The sequence below is a fragment of the Rhagoletis pomonella genome, unplaced genomic scaffold, assembly GCF_013731165.1.
Source record: "Rhagoletis pomonella isolate Grant_MI unplaced genomic scaffold, Rhpom_1.0 Rhpom_scaffold_00008, whole genome shotgun sequence".
Taxonomy (NCBI): domain Eukaryota; kingdom Metazoa; phylum Arthropoda; class Insecta; order Diptera; family Tephritidae; genus Rhagoletis; species Rhagoletis pomonella.
The window spans coordinates 36,890,973-36,911,362 of record NW_023458562.1 but is presented as its reverse complement, the minus strand read 5'-3'; the positions used below and the strand labels follow the sequence as shown (position 1 = coordinate 36,911,362).

The following is a 20,390-nucleotide window of genomic DNA, read 5'->3' as shown; positions in this document are numbered from 1 at the left end:
TATTTTTAATAATAGATATTTTTTATTTACTTTTTGCATGCCTTTTTGTAGTTATTTCGTTGAACAGTAAATACGTAATTGTACGAGAGTGGCATAAAAAGTAATCAGCCTAGGCAAAAACTGCATTTCCGTACGATATTCAGAATTTTTTGGCTCGCTCTATAAATTTTCCAGTGTTTTTACAAGGGAAAATAGCACTGGACCACAAAAAAAAATTCCGGTTAAAGATTCCTTTGTTTTTTTATGTTTTTGGGGTCGCTGAATACGACTTTGGAGTCCATTTTGCTCCATCATGGCAAGATTTTTTTTCTAACCTCAAAAAACCTGGCAGACTTTAAGGGAGAGAAAAATTGTATAAATATTGTCGGACTTACTTTAATCTTGGTATTCGGGGGTTTTTGGAGCCGCTGATTACGAATATACATAAAAGGAAATTTTCAAAATCCAACAAGGCGGACCCAATACGGTTTGCTATTTTTCCTTAATTAATTTTTCTAATTTTTTATCTTTATTATTTTGTTTTATTTTATATTACAATACTTTATTTAATTTCTGCTTTCTTTTGTTATTAAAAGTTTATCTTATTTTATTTCATTTCGTTTTCTTTGTTATTTTTTTTCTAAATTGGTTTAAGTTATTTATAATTTTTTATTTTAATTTATTTTATTTGCTTGCATTTCTGCTTGTGCCCTTATAAATCCCACACTCAATTAAACAAATCAATCAACCACCAACCGTATTAAATCGTTTATTTCCTGTTGTGGGAATTAAATTCTTAGCCGCAAGACAATCGAACCCAAATCTACTCTTCCTAATCTTGAATCGTCAGCTTTTATAATTTCCGGTTAGCCATTAACTAAATACTAAACACATACATTTCTTTAAATACCCGTTAGGAAATGTTAGCTACTCATAAGCTAATACGCGCTTTGGTGGCTTATGCCTTGTGTGTCTAAAATGAACTATATAGTTAAAAGCCTATCACAGATGAAGTATATTGTATCGATATCGGACAAAATTCTACATATTAATTTTCTATAACACCGCACAGTTGGATGCGTAATTTTTAACAATTAATTTTAAATTTCTTTAGATTTTTCTTTGCACGAAAATTTCAGATTTTTCAAACACACGTTGTACTTGACCAAGCTTTGGTCAATCTTGGTAATGTGATTCCATACTTTACTTTTCGGCGTAGAAGCAGGTAAACAGAAATAAAAACAAATCAATGTCGTTACGCTGTATATGTATTGTGTTTATACTGTTTGAATACATTACGATGCCATAAAAGTATCGATACTAGTCTCAAATGCGTATATAAAATATCGCGCGAACGATAACATAGAGTCACTAATCAGAAAATATACTTAAATAGAATTCTAGGAAAAATATGGCTTGCATGAAGATGATATTGATATTGGTTTTATGATGAATCGATTCGGTATCGAATGAAAATACACATATGGGTATCAATAATATCGTCACCCTAGTATCGAATACCGATTTACTCAGTATCGAAACAAAAATGGCGATACCGAGATTATATCAATTGTATCGCAACATCCCTAGGTATACGTAATGCCTTTCAGACAATCTCGTAAAAAAAGTTTCTAGTTAGAACACAATTTCTAACTGGGTAATAGCACGTAAATATGTATGTATGCTTGCGGTAAATTTATTATCTCATCGTCTGCAAGCCAAATGTGTAAACCATTCAGTGGAAAATCAGTTAACAAAGCGGAAAACCAAAAACTCACGAGGTACCTACTATATACAATACATACATACCTGCCTTTGTATGCTTGTCTATTTATCGGCTTCTGTGCACCATCGCAGACAAGAGCAATCTATACAGCTACAATTTATTCAGTTGTCCAGAAACGTCATTTCACTTAGTGCTTATCTTTATATCAATTTCCTGTACTGCCGTTAAAGCGCACAATTTTGCCACAACTATGATGTTACTAGTTATTGCGAGTATCTACGAATTGTTGTTTGGCAAGTGTGCCAATAACATTACTACCGAAATTTGGCAGAGAACTGATGAAATCAATAAGCAAGCAGCTGTGGTACATATTGACATGTAGAGAGCCAGTTATACATTCTCGTATCTTTATGAAATGTTTTTCAAATGCGGCAGAATAGAGCTGCACACATACATATGTACATAGCTGCGCTCCATTATTTCAGATTTTTTATTTCTGACAAGCTCCTAGTTGTTTTCTTTGTTCCTAATAAAAGCTGATTTCATTAGACACTTCATTGCAGTTCCAAGGCAAATTACCAATATCAATAACGAATCTGCTAGAAACGGTTTATCAGTAAATATATATGTATGACATACAATATTTTATTTATGCTATCTAACTTATAGCTTTAGTTATACTTTAGCAAAGTATGTAGCTTCTGCGCTCAAGTTCAGATTCATCATCTCTTCCGTCACGCATCGTTGCGTTTATGAATAGCTGATTGCACGCGTTCTTGTTGCCTTTTTTTATGTTTAACTCTCTGGTTGGTTGATTCTGTTACTTTGTTGGCAAGTTGGTTGACTCCGCGCTCAGACTATTCTTACTGGAGTAGTGAGTGTAAGTGTACCTATGTATATATGTAGCTGCCTGCGTTGGTTGACTGCTCAATATTAGCAGTTTTATTATATGCAATTTCATTATCATAATTTTCGCTGAATTTTAAAGAGCACGTACCCGTTTGAACCCCTTTAGAAAAAGAATAAGTCGAAAATGTACATTAAAACTTATTTTTATTTACCGCGGTTTTTTAGCGTGTGTTCAAGAGTTCTGTACATGCATAACATAACATAACATAGCATTTCATAACATAGCAATGCATAACATAACATAAGATAGCATACCATAATATAAAATAACTTGACACAACATAACATAACACAAAAGAAAATAAAAAATAAGGTAAAATAACGTAAGACAACATAATATCACATAATACATATAGATAACAAAACATAAAAAAAAATAATGACAACAACATAATATCACATAACCCAACATAAGATAACATAAACAATAAAACATAACATAACATTACACAAAATAACAACACAACATAAAATGGTTCTCGACATAAGTTAAATTTATCAAAATGATTTTTTTTTTGGAAGTTTTAAATAAAAAATGTTTAAAGAAATTTCCTTTTAAAAAAAATATTTTTACGAATAGACATAATTTATCGAAAAAAAAACGTTTTGGTAGTTTTAAATAAAAAATGGAATAAGAAATTTCCTTTTGAGTAAAAATTATCTTTACAAAAAAACATAATTTACGAAAAAACATAGAATAAACATAACTCAAGAAAAAACAATTTTTAGCAAAATAATAATACGAAAAAGCATAATTTACGAAAAGTATAATTTACGAAAAAACATAATTTACGTAAAAAAAATTTTATAAAAAATTATTTGTAGCAAAATAAAAATAACAACATAACATAGTAAATAATATAACAAAGTATAAGCCAACACAACATAAGATAACATTAACATTAAATGACAAAACTTAAAATAACATAACACAACATGAGATAATACATACAACATACATACAAAATAATCGTACATTCTCGTAACGCGACATGAGTCTATTACACTCCATCCTTGGGCAACTATCGATTCATTAATCCACCCAACCATACTAGCAGTATAATATTAAGTAATAACACGCTATCACTGATTTTCCGCTTAGATGCTTGTGTTGCAGTACGCTGCGCGGCAGATAAATAAAAAGCATTGCTGTTCATATGTACTTATTTTTGTATGTACATTCAAAGCCAATCGGCCAGCCACTCAACTACCACTATAGCCTTCGCTCAATTATGTCCGGCAATCGGTTGATCAATTCAGTCTCGACATTCATTCCGCCTTTGTGGTTTCACTGACAGCCGCTTTAGTGATCTTGCTGCTTGCCAACGCTCGCGCCTGCAACACCTCTGGGAAGGCAGCAAACAAACAAATTCCTTTCCATACACTTTGCACAACACCTTTTGTAACATCTTTCTAAAAGCCAGCGCAGACAAACATAGATTTTCCAGTTTTTTGTAGAGTTGTTTGTGGGTATTGTTGTTCATTAGTTAATTCTTTTTGTTTTTGTGTGTTTTGTTCTCGGTTACGCTTCGGTTAATTTGAGTTTGTTCGCTAACTAACCATAAGCATTAGCTATTAGATATTAGCCATTGCACTTGACTGCAATTGAGTTTGTTGACCACACAAACTGAGCAAAGCAAAAAAAAACAAAACAAAAAAAAAACAGAAAAACATAAACAAAACATATTGCATAGCAACAACAACAACAACATCAAGAACACTAATGAAAATAATGTTGCGTACAGCAGAACAGCGCGCATGCGGCCTATACTATTAAGTATATTTATCTAAAAAGGCATGTGTGCACATTAGAGCGCCTCACCAAAAAAAAAATTTCGGATTTTCCACCGGCATTGTAAAATTTATTATACTTTAGGAGTTCCGTCTTAATATTTCGGAAACATTTTAAGTGAGCTGAGCGCATTTGAAAATACATCCCAAAATCTCAATATTTTGATTTTGTTGATGAAATTTTTAAAAATATTGATGTAGACTCTGTAAGCTTAAACTGTTGTGTCATTTGAGGTGATTGTTTTGAAAAAAGTAGTTTAAAAAAATTAATTTGGTTTATATAAAGCTCTATTTTTAGGTATTTTCAAATGGGCGCGCAGCACACTTAAATCTTATTATTTCTCCATAAAATTTCGGCGGAAGCCTTTAAATATAATAAATTTTATAAGTTCCATGTAAAAATACTAGCGATTTTTTTTGTGTGAAGAGTGCATCATCCAAATGTGCGTATATACGTTTCTTTATAAAAAAATTTCATCATTGTAAGTTCTAATCAACAGCTTGCAATTCTTCATAACATTTGTTTTGATTAGTTTTCAGTCATTTATACAAGTATAACTTTGCTTACATGCTTCCCGTCGTCGGCCGTCAACAAGCGGTTTCCTTTTTTCATAAATTTCGAATGCCCATTTGTTGTAGATAGGCAAACATTGTGAGCTGCAGCATATGTAAATAGACGCATACAAACGCCATATGAAAGCTGATAACAAAAAATACTAAGCACTCAAAACTGTAACTCTTACTTACACTGCAAAAAATTACATTGACAAATATTCGATTTTTTTGCCAATTTTCATACTTCATTGCTTTTTATAAAAATCTATCGAAAGCTTTAAAGAGCTTCTCCCGTGGGATATGTTTTGATCGTGGCTGTCTTAATCACCAAATTCTATTCAGAACAGCCTCTTGCATATGGAATTTTATTTAACCAACACCTAGCCCGCTATGTTGTACTACTTCTCTTATGGAACTAGCAAGAGAAGATTGGATATGGTAGTATTGTATTGCTTAATGTTTTAATCATACAAATTTCTTTACAGGCGTTACAGTCTGCGCTGAAGCATGTAAACTAGGCCCTCCTTCAACTCTGCTTACGGACACTTAATAATCTATGCACACTTCGTTGTTTTCTAGTTATTGCTTCTAAACTGAAATTCCTCAAAGGAAACTAAGGTTTGGTGAATGTCTTCGGGTATAGGTCGAACAAGGTAGAAAGGTAGAAATGAAAAAGATGAGTGGCGTAAATAACTCTCCGCCAGCCTCAATTTAAGGATTATAGCGCGTTGGATCAAGCAGCAATTAAGACCCTAAATTCGCTTATGGTGGTCTGGAACTTCGTCAGGTAAACTCTGACTTAACTCTTCATTGCTTTTGAACACTTTGAAAGTCGGTGCGACATTACAAAAAAAAAGCGCATGACTGATGAAATGGCATAGAAGCGCTTCTACGTCAGCCGTCGGAGCTTCTTATGCTGACTAAGCGGCAATTTTCAAACCGGTTCTTAGCCTTTTCTGTCCGATGGTATTCCATGAAGTAAGACTTATCGTGGTTTAGTAATCTTTATTGTCGCTGTTTGAGTGTTAGAGGCTAAGGAAACCCTAGCTCCTTGAATACATTGGGATGTCAAGCGATCAACAAAGTATTTTTTGTTCCTATCTTCTATATTAAAAACCATCCTTCGATATTCGTATTAGCTCGGTTTAACTTCATCCAGTTTTCCTGTAATTTGGGAATTTCAAAATTCCGAAACTCATCTCCAAAATCTCCCCTCTTTCAAACTTTCGGAAAGGTAGGCCCAAAAGAAAGATTTAAATTTTCAATATTTTCGAAAAGATTAATTGGACGATATGCGAACCACGACGGAGGTTTTAGTGTAGTCATTTGGATTAGTTTTCGAAAGTTCGGAAACAAAAGTTGTTGCAGAGAAAGTTTGACGTTGAAAGAATTACATTATACATGACTTAGTGATACGTATACAGGGTTATCCAACTCGCGCTCGGGAAAATCAAGCAATGCCAATTGACACCAACGGAACGTCCCTAATGAAAAATAAGAGGAGATGTATTTTACCAAATTTTTGAATGGGTTATTTTTTTGATTTTATGCCATCTCAAAGTTTACAGTTCTCATATATATTATAATATATTCTCAGGTATTAAGGCAAAAGCTATATCTGAAACCACGCAAAACTATTTTGAATATTTATAACACTTATTTTTAAATCCCCGTCTAAGTGCTGCACTAACCTGCCATTACTTAAGATGGAAACAAAAGGTAGGAAGGAAAAGTCGAATTCCTCCTAGCAACAAAGAAAGACGGCTTGTACTGGTGGAAAGGGGTGTATGTGTACCGAATATACTTTCAAACTACAAAAGGCCTACAAAAAATACAATTGCACCTACATTTCCATCACTGTGAACTCTTGTCAGTGGTTAACTCAACGCTGTGAATTGAGCCCTTAGTCATCCAATGTTGCATATTTTTACGCACAGAACACACTTAATGTAAATAGTAGGCTTCCACAAAAAATCTTCGTAGCTATACAACTTTTGATGCAATTGTTTTTAGAAACGCCTTTTCTTTGCATCAATTTTCATTTTCTGAACTTTCCTCACTCATCCTTTCAACATTTTTCATATCTGCTATTTTAATGGAATGGGATCCGCTTTGACCTATTCCGCTTCTTGTATGTTGCTTTTTCTGTTTTTGTTTTTGTGTTATTTTTTTCGGTTTCCAATCCATCTTCCTCTGCATTTCCATCGTTTTTTCACTCCGAGTGCGCATCATTAATTTTTCTCTTTGATTTTTTTTCATTTGCTAAAGCACTTCGTTATCCTTTCAATGAAATTGCTTACATTCTATCGCGTTAGTGTACATTATTTATTTATCTAAATTTTTTTTAAATTATAATATCACTCTCGATTTTTTTTCTAGTCATTAAATTCTACTTCTTTTGCTATATCCATTTTGCCACAACATCATTAATTTTAATTGCAGCCAACGCATATTTATCTAACCTGCAATTTTTACTTTATTTCATTGTTTTTGCCACGGCTATCGCACTTTGGTTGCTTGTATATTTAATTATTATTTATTCCGCCATTGCACTTTCACCTGCTTTTGCTAGTGAATCAACAGCAATGATTATTTGCGATTATCAGCGGTTTCTAGGTTTTCGCATTCGGTTGTCTTATTTTACATTTTAATTACAGCTATCCTTAGCTTACATTTATCTTCTAGTTTATACGAGTATATAATCGCATAATCAGCATTTAAATGTTTTGGTTTTCACTTTCATTATTCTCGCTTTCTGCTTCCATTGCGGAATCGTACAAATGCGTTGATTAATAATCAGCTTAAAGTAATGGAAATTGCAGAATAAACAAAGGAAGTGAAAATACTATAAAATAACTTTATACTTTATCCGCAGGTGCTGAATTTGCGAATAATCATTTGGTCTCTTATCACAACTTAGCATTTAGTAGGTTTAATTTAATTTTATTTAAGTTCTTTCTGGCAGTTTTGCGAAAGAGCTTGTTTTTGGATTGAGTTAAAAGCGTTAAAAAATATGCTTAATTTTATGGTTGGCGATATTGTTATCGGTTATCGGTGCACTTATCGACCACTTGCACGATAATAATTGTTGATATATTAGAGATAATATAAATTAGTTTTGACTTAATTTTTAATGCAGGTAACGTCTTTTAAGTAGGTTTCATTTTCGATAGATTCATCGATATTTGTATCGTATATTTCTTCTATGGTTTCGATAAATTTTTTCGTATATATATCATTATTACTACATTTTTAGTTTTAGTCAAACTCGGCATCGGTATTCTGTCCTTAGTTTTATGTATTTTTTGTTCTATTAATCAATTTCATTCTCGATATGTTATGAGTTTTAAAATATTCAGCGATGTCCTCATCGATTTGGTTTCCGATGTTCTTCAAGATGCAGGTGGTATATTTATTCATTTTTTATTGATGGATTTATCAATACTGCTGTTATAGTTTTTGTCGATATTTTAAAGAACCTTTCTTTCCATGCTTTGTTACTGAAATACTTCGATATCAACACGTACCCGATTATTTATTGCATTTTTTTCGTTCAAACCATCAATACAGATAGTCTTATAATAATAATATCGTTATTATTGAAACAAATTTTCCCATAAACTTATCGATACTGCTGAAGAAGGTTTATCGAAATTTTCGATTTATTTTCCGATGGTTGTAAGAATTTTATTCCACATTTATGTTATTGTTAAAAATTCTGCTTGAACTAACTAGTTTTCTTTTTTATACTTTCGAAAAAATTGTCATTTTTATTTTTTATTAATTTTTATTATTCGATATCGTTGTAATGATCGATATCTCTGTCAATGTATCATATATGTTTAAATATACGAACTCATACATATGTACAAGATATCTGTCAATATAATTTTTCATGAAAACATCAATAGATCCTTCGAAAATTTCATTAAATTTTTATGTTAAATTTCAAGATTTTGCCAATATTTTAATTTATATCAATCGGAGACCGTAACAGTTATGCTCTTTATAATTTAAGTGTTAAAATTCAATTTAAATTTTTTGTTCAAGTTTAATCGTTATTTTATGATTTTTCGATCAAGAATAATCGTTATTTTTGGATTTTTATTTTTTCGATTCTTATAAGCGTTATTTTCAGATCTAGGTTTTTACATAATAAACGATTTAAATCGGTTATAAAAGCGCAGTCTCTATTATAACGGTTAAAAATAATAGAATAAATAAAAATCCAAATTTAACGACAATCTTTGATCGAAAAAGTGTGAATTTAATTTTTCATGAAATTATCGATAAATCCTTCGAAAATTTCATAAAATTTTCATGTTTAAATTTCAAGATATTATATTATAATTTATATCAAACGGAGATCGTAACAGTTATGCTCTTTATAACAAAAATCATAATTTAACCGTTTAAAATTTGATTTCTATTTTTCGTTCAAATTTAATCGTTATTTTATGATTTTTATTTTTCGATCAAGAATAATCGTTATTTTTGGATTTTTATTTTTTCGATCATCTTATAAGCGTTTTTTTCAGATCTTGGTTTTTAGATGATAAACGGTTTAAATCGGATATTAAAACGAAGTCTCTATTATTACGGTTAAAAATATTAGAATAAATAAAAATCCAAATTTAACGAAAATTTTTGATCGAAAATCCGATTATGATATGATCGAAAAATAAAAATCTTTATGCTCCACAATTTTTATTGAACTTGAGGCCGTTTTTAATGAAAAACTTAGGCACTCCGCACATTAAGCGCCTAGTCATAGTAGTGTAATCGTTCCAGCATACTAAAGTACGAAGCTTTTATGCCGAACACATGTATTTCAATGAAGCTCATTACGATTCATAATCACATTTTCGCCTAATCATAAAAGCTTCATGAATCGAAACGCCCAACATTGTATGGCGCTTGCGGTTTTGAAATCGTCATTTGTTTACTTTTTTGTGTTGGAAGTAAAAATTATTTGTCATTTCAATAAGAAATAATTGAAAATAAATGATTTTGTGCTAGAAATCGTGCCAATTGTATTAAACCATAAGCAAGCCTTCATGCAATATTTTATTGCAAAAAAATTCCGCGAAAGAGTGTAACTAAGAAAGAACGGCCAGAAAATGTGTAATGTGTGTGCCAGCATGGCTTATGCAGGGCGCGCAAGTGTGCAGAAGTGGAGTCGTCATGCATTCGTTTCGGCATGACGAAACAATTACTCTACTATGATTAGGCGCGTAATGTGCGGAGTGCCTTATTGTGAAAAAGCAACAATCATTTGAAAAAAGCGATAGCTATTTAAAGCTCAATAAAAATTGTTGAATATAATTGTTATATGGCCATAAAATAACAAAAACAAACCCCTTTATGTTTAACCGTTATTTTCGGTTTCTGATATCAAAACGGTTATGGATATTTTTTATCGATATCCAATTTTGGGTATTTTTACCGTTATTTTTATTTAAGTATATCAATTTCGACGCAGTTATCGATGCAAATTTCTTTATTAAAAATTTATCATTTTCGGACGAGTTGGTGATTTTGTGGCCGTTAAAATTTTTGCAATGGTTATCGATAAATGTTTTGTATTTTCGGCTAAATGGTTTTTTCCATTGACGATTTCTACCATTATACCCAAAACAATTTTACCCACTTTGTGCAGCTGAAACTTTCTAACCTTCAATTCGCCAACCTCAACTATCAACTTTTTTCAACTAGCATTCGCCCGTTGTTGATTTATTTAGTTGCTAATATGTTAATTGAAAACATTCTCATGTCAGTTAATTATCGCAACACCTAGCTTCACTTTGCCAATACGCTTCCCCACTCCACATTCTAGATGGCCCACTTGCCCGCCTGTCCCCGCTCAGCACCCTAATCATTTCAGTAACACTATTCTCAGCTAAGTGCTACTTAGCACAAACAAATCCAAGCAGTCAAATATGCCAAACAACAACAACAACAAATAAACAAATAAGTACAACTAAGTAGCTTTAATGCTATGTTACACGGAGCGTAATACCCCGTTTCGCTCCATTTTGCACTTTGGCTGTTCGTTCAGCTGTCACATTGTAATTTATATACGTCAATCGAAAATGTCAAATGACTAATGAACGAATCAATGAAAATGTGAAGGGCGGAAAATGAGAGAGAAAGCGTTAATGGAAAAAAGTTGCAGGAATAATCAATTGCTAAATACTAAGAGAACTGGCAGTTTGGGGACTATGGGTTAGGGGCGTTTTGTTAGTTGTTCTACTTTTTTGTTTGAATATCGGTGTAGATTTTGTGTATGATTAGTTGATTAATAGCTTAAATAAAGTCAAAAGACCCAAGGCTTGGGGTTTAGTAGTGTATTTATCAAAAAAATTCAATTTTTTGGCCAACATTTGATCCTCCGCTTGGCTAAGGAAAAAATGCGTTCATAAGTGACGCATTAGATATCTAATAAAAAAAAAAAAACATACCGACAAGCAAACGATCATCTGTGTTGTTCTTATATTTCATATGACAAGTTACATATCTACTCTTCAGTGCAGGATATGTCAACTCACTTGTCAGGGTTGTCAATCCTTTTGAAGACGAATATTTTTGGAGCGGTTACAACAGTGCCGCTGTCAGTCTCGAGCATCAACTTCATGCGCCGAGCCTCTGCTAACTAGCTAGCTAGTTTTTCAGCGTTATTATCTCGTCAGGGTTGAATTTGTCTTATTTTTAGCTCAGGGAGCAAGTGAGTTCAGCTCACAAATGTGAGTTGACCTGGGTTCTCCTGGTGGTCACTCCGAAGATCCCTGTTTCTTTTCGTGAGCAACGATACAAGTTTCTTACTCTTTTGTGCCAAATAGTGTGGATATTACCCAGATCTTTCTTGTGTCAACAAGGACAAGCTGAAGTTCTCTCTTGGCAAATACGCTTTTGTATACCAATTCGAGGCATTTGAAACCCCTAAGGGCTACTAAGTCATAAATAGATGGAGAAGTAAAAGTTTACGTATCTGTAGTGGCACTGATCAGCCCTCTAACTTCTCCCATAGTTGTTCGACACTGCCAGACTATGTTGGGAAAAAGAAAAAGCTCTTTTACTCTGGATGCCAAGTCAAGCGGAAGTAGCTGGAAATGAGATACCTGACAATTTGGCTAGAGAATGCTCAGATCTTGATTCGCAATCAATTAACGTCAAAAACTGTAAAATATTTCGCTGTGTAATAACTACAGGTGCAAAAAGCTCATGTTACCCTCAATCTCAGATGGTTATAAATGCTAGGTATGTACATATTCGCTTTCGTTGAGCAGATGAGACTGCAGACAACTTGTGGCATTGACTTCGTTTCCTCTTCCTACCTTGAAAAATAAGAGATGGCGTATTGTTTTCTTTTCCTCCTCCTGCCTTGAAGAATATGAGACAACCAGTCGAACAATGTGCGCTTATGCGCCGCCTTGCAAATATTATGTATAAGGCTTTTGTAAGTGGAGTGATGATAGACGAAGAACTGACCTCTTTAACACCCAAGAGTCTGCTCTGATTTACGCATAGATCTTTTAGCTGTTTTGGGGAGTGTTTCTGGAGTGACAGATATAAATCTGGGTCGTTCCGATTACGTAGACCCGTCTGTCGTGGGAACGTATTCGAATGGCTCCTTGATTGCTGTGATTAAAAAGTCAGTCGAGAAAGGGGAAAGGTCATTCACATTGGAGCTGTTTCTAAGTCGTCAGTGGCGCTGCGGGTTTCTTTGAGGATTCGGAAATACATACTATGTCAAAGATAGATCTAGGTCTACTACAAAGATGCCGAATATGTCTACTTATGCATCTATAGATGCGTAACTTTATTCGGTAGGGTCTTGGTTAGATGCCTGGTATACAGATAATTATGTAGATCATCCCATCCCATCTACATATTTACCCCTTTCCTCTCAATCCTCTTTGTAGGCCTTAAGTACAATAGGCAATCCAGCCTGAGTGCTTGGAAAAAGTTTTTTTCTTGGTTTCCACCAAAATTCCATTCCATTCCATTAGATGAAAGAAAGAGATTTTCAATGAGAGGTACATATGTACAGCGTACAGCATCTCGAGGTAGCATTCTGTTCAAAATAAGTAACAGAAATTCAGTTGATTAAAGACAAACATTTTATTCTAATAAGAGCGTAAGATAAATGGGAAGAAATCGATAAGATTCGATTATTATTTTTGTGAAGGGCTGAGGGCATATGTACAAATATGTTTTATACAAAAACAATAATAAATAGCGGTCATGCCTTAGATAAAAAATGACATAATGGCAGCATATACAATCAAATATAACCAAGTATCGAAATAAGTGGAGCTGAGAAATGGAAATTGATTAAAAAGGTTGAAGGAGGACAGAATCAAATTATTACAAATATTAATGAAAACTAAAATCAAAAAAAAAACACAGAAAATGCATAAAAATCATACAGTTTATGAGGGGTCTGGGATTCCATGGGCAATGTGTTGTACAAATACATAAATAGAATTGAATTCAAACCCCAATCGATTACTTCACACCACTCATTCATTAACAAACGCATTTTTTCATTTTACTTTCCAGATAAAATACGACACACAGCACAAAACTGAACGCAACGAAGCGAGGCATTAAAGCATAAAAAATTCATGCAAACAAAAAAACAAACAGAAGCGAAAGGACATAAAATTAAACAAAAGACAGCGGTGTGTACGCTTTTGGCGGGAGAGTGAGAGAGACCGGAAACGCGCTGAAGTGGAATCGACGAGAATGTGGTAAAGCGAAACCGAGAGGAACGAACGGGAACGTACAAGCGACGCAAGCAATGAACCGAGAACGGCAACGCGGTTAAGGTCAACGCAATAAAAATAACGAAAAATAAAAGAAAAAATAAACAAAACAAAAAATTGTGCAGAGAAAGATAAATAATAAAAAAACGAAAAGCGTGCGCGGCGGCAACTAGTGAATGGCGGCGAAAAGGCAATAAATATAGACAACTTGCAAACGGGTGAGAGGCAAAGCAGGGAGAGGAAAAGAAGAAGGTCGTTTGGGGCTTGTGATTTTTGCGAATTTTACGATTTTTACGTTTTCTACGACCAGCAGCCGCAGCAAAAGGCAAACAACAACGACGAGGAATTGAAATTAGAAAGATAAACAAGCGTGTGGGAAAGCAAAATATTACATTGAAAGCAAAATAAATAAGGCAGATGCCAGAAAAAAAGTTGAATGACAGCAGGACATAGCAAATGCGAATGGCATTGATGCAGAAAAGTGAAAACGTAAGTGAAATTTCAAGCGCGGCACTAAAGCTTTAGTGACTTGCGGAAAAGCATAAGTGAAACAGGCAGCCAGCGGAAAAGCAAACTTGAAGACATAGATGATGGAAGCAATCCGTTAACAGAAAATACGAGCTAACAGAACTTTTAAAAGAAAAAAATTACTGCCAGAAAAGCTGGAGAGCGAAAGGCGCTGCTTTAGCGGCAATTGAATTAGAATAAAATAGCATTGAAGTTTTTAGCAATAATTTTCGCAGAAGAAAACATATCAGAAGCAATTTTTTGCTTTATATATTATTTTCACTGCATATCTGTAGGCGCTACTAGCCACAAAACCGCTAAGAAGCTGTGAAGAGCATTTAAATACAAAAATAATTTCCAAGCACTGCAAAGAACGAGGCTAAATTATGCACAAAAGCTAAAATAAAAGCAAAAAAATATCAATGTAATAAAGAATTTACAAACAAAGCAACAATACACGGCGCCCAAAAGTATGCCAACTAATTGCACAAATAAATAAATGCGCCTCACACACACAGCAACTAGCAAGGTAAACGGCAAGCAGCAACAGCACGGCAATCAACGGAATCGACAACGCATAAATTAGGCCTAATTGAGGCATAAATTTAGGCGCGAGGACATATATGCATTTATACAGCTGTCAGCGCAGCATAGGGACACAATTGAAGCCGAGCGGCGAAAGTGAGTAGAAGAAAGTGGAAGAGTAATAGCAGCGCGCGAGTTATATAGCAAACGTGCGAGCTTTTCAAAACGAAATAAGGCTTCCCCATCAACTTCTAGTCAATCGCGCGAGAGCACACACACGCACACCGACTGCTTACGCCAACTAAATATCAGCACCCACACAACCTCGAAAAGATGGCGTTCATTTGGCGTCGCCGCTCTGCGTCCATTGTAAAAATCGTTGCCATACTTACAGCCATTTGGTTCACAGTCGCCTTTTTCATCTACAGCGATGATGCGGGCAGTGAGAACAACAGCAACAACAAATGGAGCGGCATGTCGTTGGCGCTGAAAAGCGTCGCAGGTGGTGGTGGCGGTGTAGGCGGCGGTGCGCCAAACAATTTGCCTGCCGACCATGAGCAGCAGGGCATTTATGAGGCTGGTGGCGGTTTTGGTGTGGATCGTGGCGGTGCGATTGCCGACGATGGTGTTGACGCACTGAGCGGTGGTGGTAGGCGCGAACAACGTCGCGGTGTTGGCGATGTGCCGCCACTTGAGAATAATCAGCTGAATGCGAATGAAGATGTTGGCGCGGCCGGTGATGGCAACAATAATGCTGACGCGGATGCGGGCATTGTTGAGGCTGACCTCAATGTAGGCGATGAATCAGTGCAGAATAATGTGGTGGTGGCGCATCCAAATGAGAACGTCTATCGTGGCAAATTGATTGCGGGCAATAAACCCAGCAGGAGTGGCAGTAAAAAGGGTCCTGAGGAAGATGGTAAGTTTGCTTAGTGTCCGCTCTAACTTAGAAGTACTTAAGTACGTATATGTATTAAGCTCGAATGAGTAGCTCAAATATTTATATACGTTTTCTCGCCCTAAAGTTAACCTTTGCTGTGCTTGCAACATTTTTGCGAATTAATTTGATGGCTTTGTTGTGTGTATTTGCGTTGCACAAGTAACTGGCTCATCAAATTAATGTCGTGTATATGTATTTAGCTATGTGCCTGAGTAGTCTTGCGCATACCTAAGTATATATCGGTATATTTTGTACGCCATTAACCATTGCGCTAATGCCGGACAATTGTGTTTTTGTGGCTTGTCCTGATTTGCTTTTAAGTAGTGTGCTTTGTTAGTGTGGTTATTTGTCATAAAAGGATTAGCAGACAGTGCGAATGTCTAATTTATTCCAATAAGGCACACTGTTACATTCAGTGGGTAGGTGTGTTTTAGTTGAACTGGCATATTTTCCGCTGCCTTAAGGCGAGAAAATATCGCTACTGAAAAGTTTTTGAGAAAGTGAAGAAAAGGGTTAACATTTTCGGAGGAAACCCTTTGTGTAACACCGTGCGACAAAAAAAAGCGAAACACTTGAAGCAATCAATATACTCACGAAACTGTGGGCCAAATATAGTAAAACTGTGTTTTTAGTTTTTCTCTCTGACGTCGGGATTTTTTTTAAAAGGACTCTGTTTTTTTCAAGGGTATGATTAATTCCAAAATGTATTTAAAAGAACTCTTCCAACTTAGAAAACCAGTATTTTCACCAATAAAACAGAATTAAAAAAATTAAAATTTTTTGGTTCACAATAACGGTATTTAAAATATCTTTTAATTAGATTTACTTTATTAAGCGAATAAAGTTATAAGGGCGAAATACGAAGATGTAGTGCATATTGGTCCTTAACAAATTTTTTTCGAAAATAATTATTGTAAAATTTTAAGGACATTCAATGATCAAATGTGAAAAAACATGTTCAGTACCTAATCGGCCTTATGCGCCAAAAAATTGACCCTGCCTTAATTCTACAGAACTCTCTCTTTAATTTCATGGTCATACTGTATCTCTACATCGTACGGATGTTTTTTTTTTTTTTAATTTTAAAAGTATGTAATTGTATTTTCCTAATTTCAAAGTCCTTCAAAAAAAAAATCCTGACATCAGAGAGAAAAACTAAAAACGCAGTTTTACTATATTTGGCCCATGGCTTCGCGAATATATAAAATTTTTTCTGTGTCGCACGGTGTAATATATCAACGTAAAACTAGTTTATTGCCTGCGACGCTGTCTGCGGAGGGTTGCTCGAGAAGGTTATGGAGCATGAATATTCTTCAGATCAGTCTTCAGCACTTTAAGGTGGCATCCGCCAATCTTTTATCCACCCAATCCTTTCCTAATAATCGGTACATCCAATTATCTTCATACGTAGCGCTTCCTAAACAATATCCCTACAGAAATCTTAGCAGAACCAACGAGGGCTTATACTGCGGCAGCCTGCAGTATATTCTTCCGGTGGAATCCGCGAGTGACGGGATCTGGTGTGAAAGCTTAATTGACGAATAAATTGGTGTTTTGACCTCGTCGTGTAAGAGGGCCATTGAAATCTCCTGTGCCCTGCGTCACAATAAAGGAATGAACAAACCACTCTGGTGGTCAAAGGAGCTTTCCGACCTTAAAGTCTCGAGCCGAGGCATTTTTAATAAGGTCACGAGGAGTAAACTAGCATCCGACTATAAGTCCAAGATTAGGAAAGCGAAATGAGATTCATGGTGGCGTGCAGGTTAGCCAGGATGTTCGAGATTTAGGCGAGTTCCCTATGGGAATCCTCTTCTCCTGGGGTAAATCAGGGACAAGAATCGAAACTGGACGCGGAGCAGTAAGGAGTTCCTCCTTGATGTTCACTTCCCAAGCAGCCCGGATCCAAAAAGGATCCGCCTATGCTGACTATGTAGCACTGCTAAGGGGAAAGTTTCTGAAACCACACGTTTAGCTCATGCAGGGTTACCTGAACTTGGTTTAAAACTGGGCTTGTAATTTGTACTAGGAAGTATAAGGGACCGACTTGCCATCTTCCCTCATTGCGCGGTCTTCTACTAAGGCTTTACTCGTCTGGTGGAACGCACTAAACGAGGCCTTCATCGTCAAACAGCTGGACGGAGTAGAAAGAGCAGCTTTAATTGGAATCAGTAGCGCACTTCGAACTACTCCTACTCTGACGATCAATGCTATGCTAAGCGTTGTGCCCACAGACATACCAGGCGCTGCTTGCTCCGCATAGAGCTAAGCAGGCTTTTAGTGCGCCTCGAGCTTTGGGCATGCCACTATTTTTAAAAGTTTCGATTTCTACCAACTCGAACAGATCACTACACGCCGAGTTTGGGTTCGAAGGAGTCTTTCCACACAGGCCCAGCGAGGGAGGCCTGGGATGTGTGCAATTTCTGGAATCGGGGTACTTTAAACGGATAGATCGAAGCTCAATGGGAAGGTAGGTAGAGATGTGTTCTGCGAAGGGCTCTCGATCAACAGGAAATTTAGGCTACCGTTTTCCAGGCACAGGTAGCCGCAATATTGGTTTGGTTGCTCACTAGTGTAACGCCTTTCATGGAGGTGAATATGTATTGCGACAACCAAGCAGCCATCAAGGCTGTTGGCACTCTGATGGTTTGTTCGAGAAAGATCTGCCGATCGGATAATCGGCAAGACAGGGAACCCTTGGGGAACTACTCCCGGGCAGAGTTAGTCTGAGTGCTCCCCTGAACTCTTGTGATCTACTCCTGGATAGATGGGCGTTTGCTCACCTTAGCGGGCACTAGGCGAATACCTTAGAATGCAAGGTGGCAAAATTCTTCTGGCCAAGTGTAGACCGGGGCCGGTACTTGACTTGAGACTAAGCAATGTACACCTTCCGCTAGTAAGCATGCGGTAAGGCTAAGTACCATCGGTGACCCCTATTGTACAAGCTACATGGAGGACTATGAGGTGAAATCATCTCAACATCTGCTGCTCTGGTGCCCCGCTTTTGCCAACCCTAGGTATAAGCACCTTGAGTCCCAGTTTTCCCACACTCCCGATTGGCTTTCGGGAATGGATATTTGTCGTTTGAGAAGCTTCGTGGCGAGAAGAGAGACTTAGAAGGTGTCAAGCCTCTGTTGCTTTCCTCTCTGTCTCCCCCTTTGTCATTCTCTTCATGGCAGGTAGAGAGTTAAAATGTTTTACGATTCTTTAAGGCTTTACTCGGAATCCCCGTATCACCTAAGTAATTGAATGTTAGTGAGCTTTAGGTTTTTTTGAGTGTAATTTTTTTGTAAAATTTCGCTAAAAATTTAGCTTCTCCCTTTATGGGTCCCTTTTTACCCATTGTTGAATAAGTTAAGTAACACTGGCTGTCAAAAGGTCAAAGCCACCTACAGATGTGTTAAGCAGGATGAGCTTGCTAAGCGTCGTCTTCCTCTTCGTTGTTCTGTAAAGAAATTGATTGTTTACGTTGCTCCCGTTGGCTACAGAAAAGGTTTGCGCATTATTAAATTCTTGTTACTAGAAGGCAAGTCGGGTTTCGTGTAGAAGCAACTCGGTTAATTGATTTTTATTTACCTTTAGAACTGCTATGAACAGATACTTGTAAATTTAAATTTTATTGCGGCCAAGGCACTCTGTTTCCAACTACACGACAAACAGGTCTTCCAGAGGCTAAACAAGGATCAACAGAATTTCTAAAACTCATCGATGGCGCATACTAAATACTTACTCGTACACATTTAAAATACAAAATGGAAGTTTAGGCAAACATTTTTATTGATAACAAAAATCATTTAGCCGCTGAAAAGGTACCATTTGTCTCGTTAATTGCTCCTCAACTGGCTGACTGCTCGTAAATCAGGGCACGCAAGCGCACTGACAACAACAATAACAATGAAAACAAACAGCCAAATTAAAAGTTACGACTGAAATAAATAAAAATCCAGCGAAAAACACAATTACAGCAAAAAAAAAACAGCGAAAAACATAAAAATTCATTTGCGAATAAGCAAGTAGAGCGGTTGCTCTGTTAGCATGTATGTATGTATGTATATATGTATGTATGTATGTATGTATGTCTGCGTGTATGTTTGTTTTTCTGCATTGCAACAACATTTATACTAACGACAGCAACAATTATTTTGCGCTTCACTGCCACACATCATTGCTTGTCAAGTGCTGGCGGTAGCCATGTGGCATGTGGCAGCAACTGCGGCTGGGGCTGTGGCTGCGGCAGTGGCAGTCGAAGTGCGTGGCATGGCAATTTAAGCCGGAGGCGCATTTAAATCGCGCTTCAATCGTTTACCAACAACGATAAAATCTTAAATGCCAGCCGACAGATGAATGAAAGACAAGAATTCGCGGTCAATTGGCAGCGAACGCGAAGAGGATGTAAGCCGCGATGCAGTTGTTGTGGTGTGCTGGGCGGTGGTGGTGGTGGTGCTGAGGATGTGGTGCATGTCAATATGTAAGGATGTGAGCGGAGATGAATGGCTATTTGAATGACTGAGTAGCTGCATAGATACGACAGCTTGAATGCGGCAAGTAAATAGACAAATGAGAAGCGAAATCGTATAGAAATGTGTGTGTTTATGAACAGTGTGGCAAAGCGCCAAGTGTGCACAGCGCTTGCTCAGCCAATGTAACAAGTCATCAAATTTTCCTTTACATGTGGCATGCCACACGTTGTTGG

The 20,390-nt window shown here is 36.2% G+C and overlaps 1 protein-coding gene across 5 annotated transcripts in view; it reads left to right on the top strand.

Annotated features, from left to right (window-relative positions):
• The window catches only part of LOC118744786 (putative polypeptide N-acetylgalactosaminyltransferase 9), a 438,912-nt gene that overhangs the window by 291,051 nt on the left and 127,471 nt on the right, over window positions 1–20,390 (top strand). For all 5 annotated transcript variants that reach the window (XM_036478111.1, XM_036478107.1, XM_036478109.1 and 2 more), the window contains one exon: window positions 13,523–15,679. In XM_036478111.1, the coding sequence (XP_036334004.1) occupies window positions 15,094–15,679 (586 nt within the window). In that variant the 5' untranslated portion in view covers window positions 13,523–15,093. The remainder of the gene's footprint in view (window positions 1–13,522; window positions 15,680–20,390) is intronic.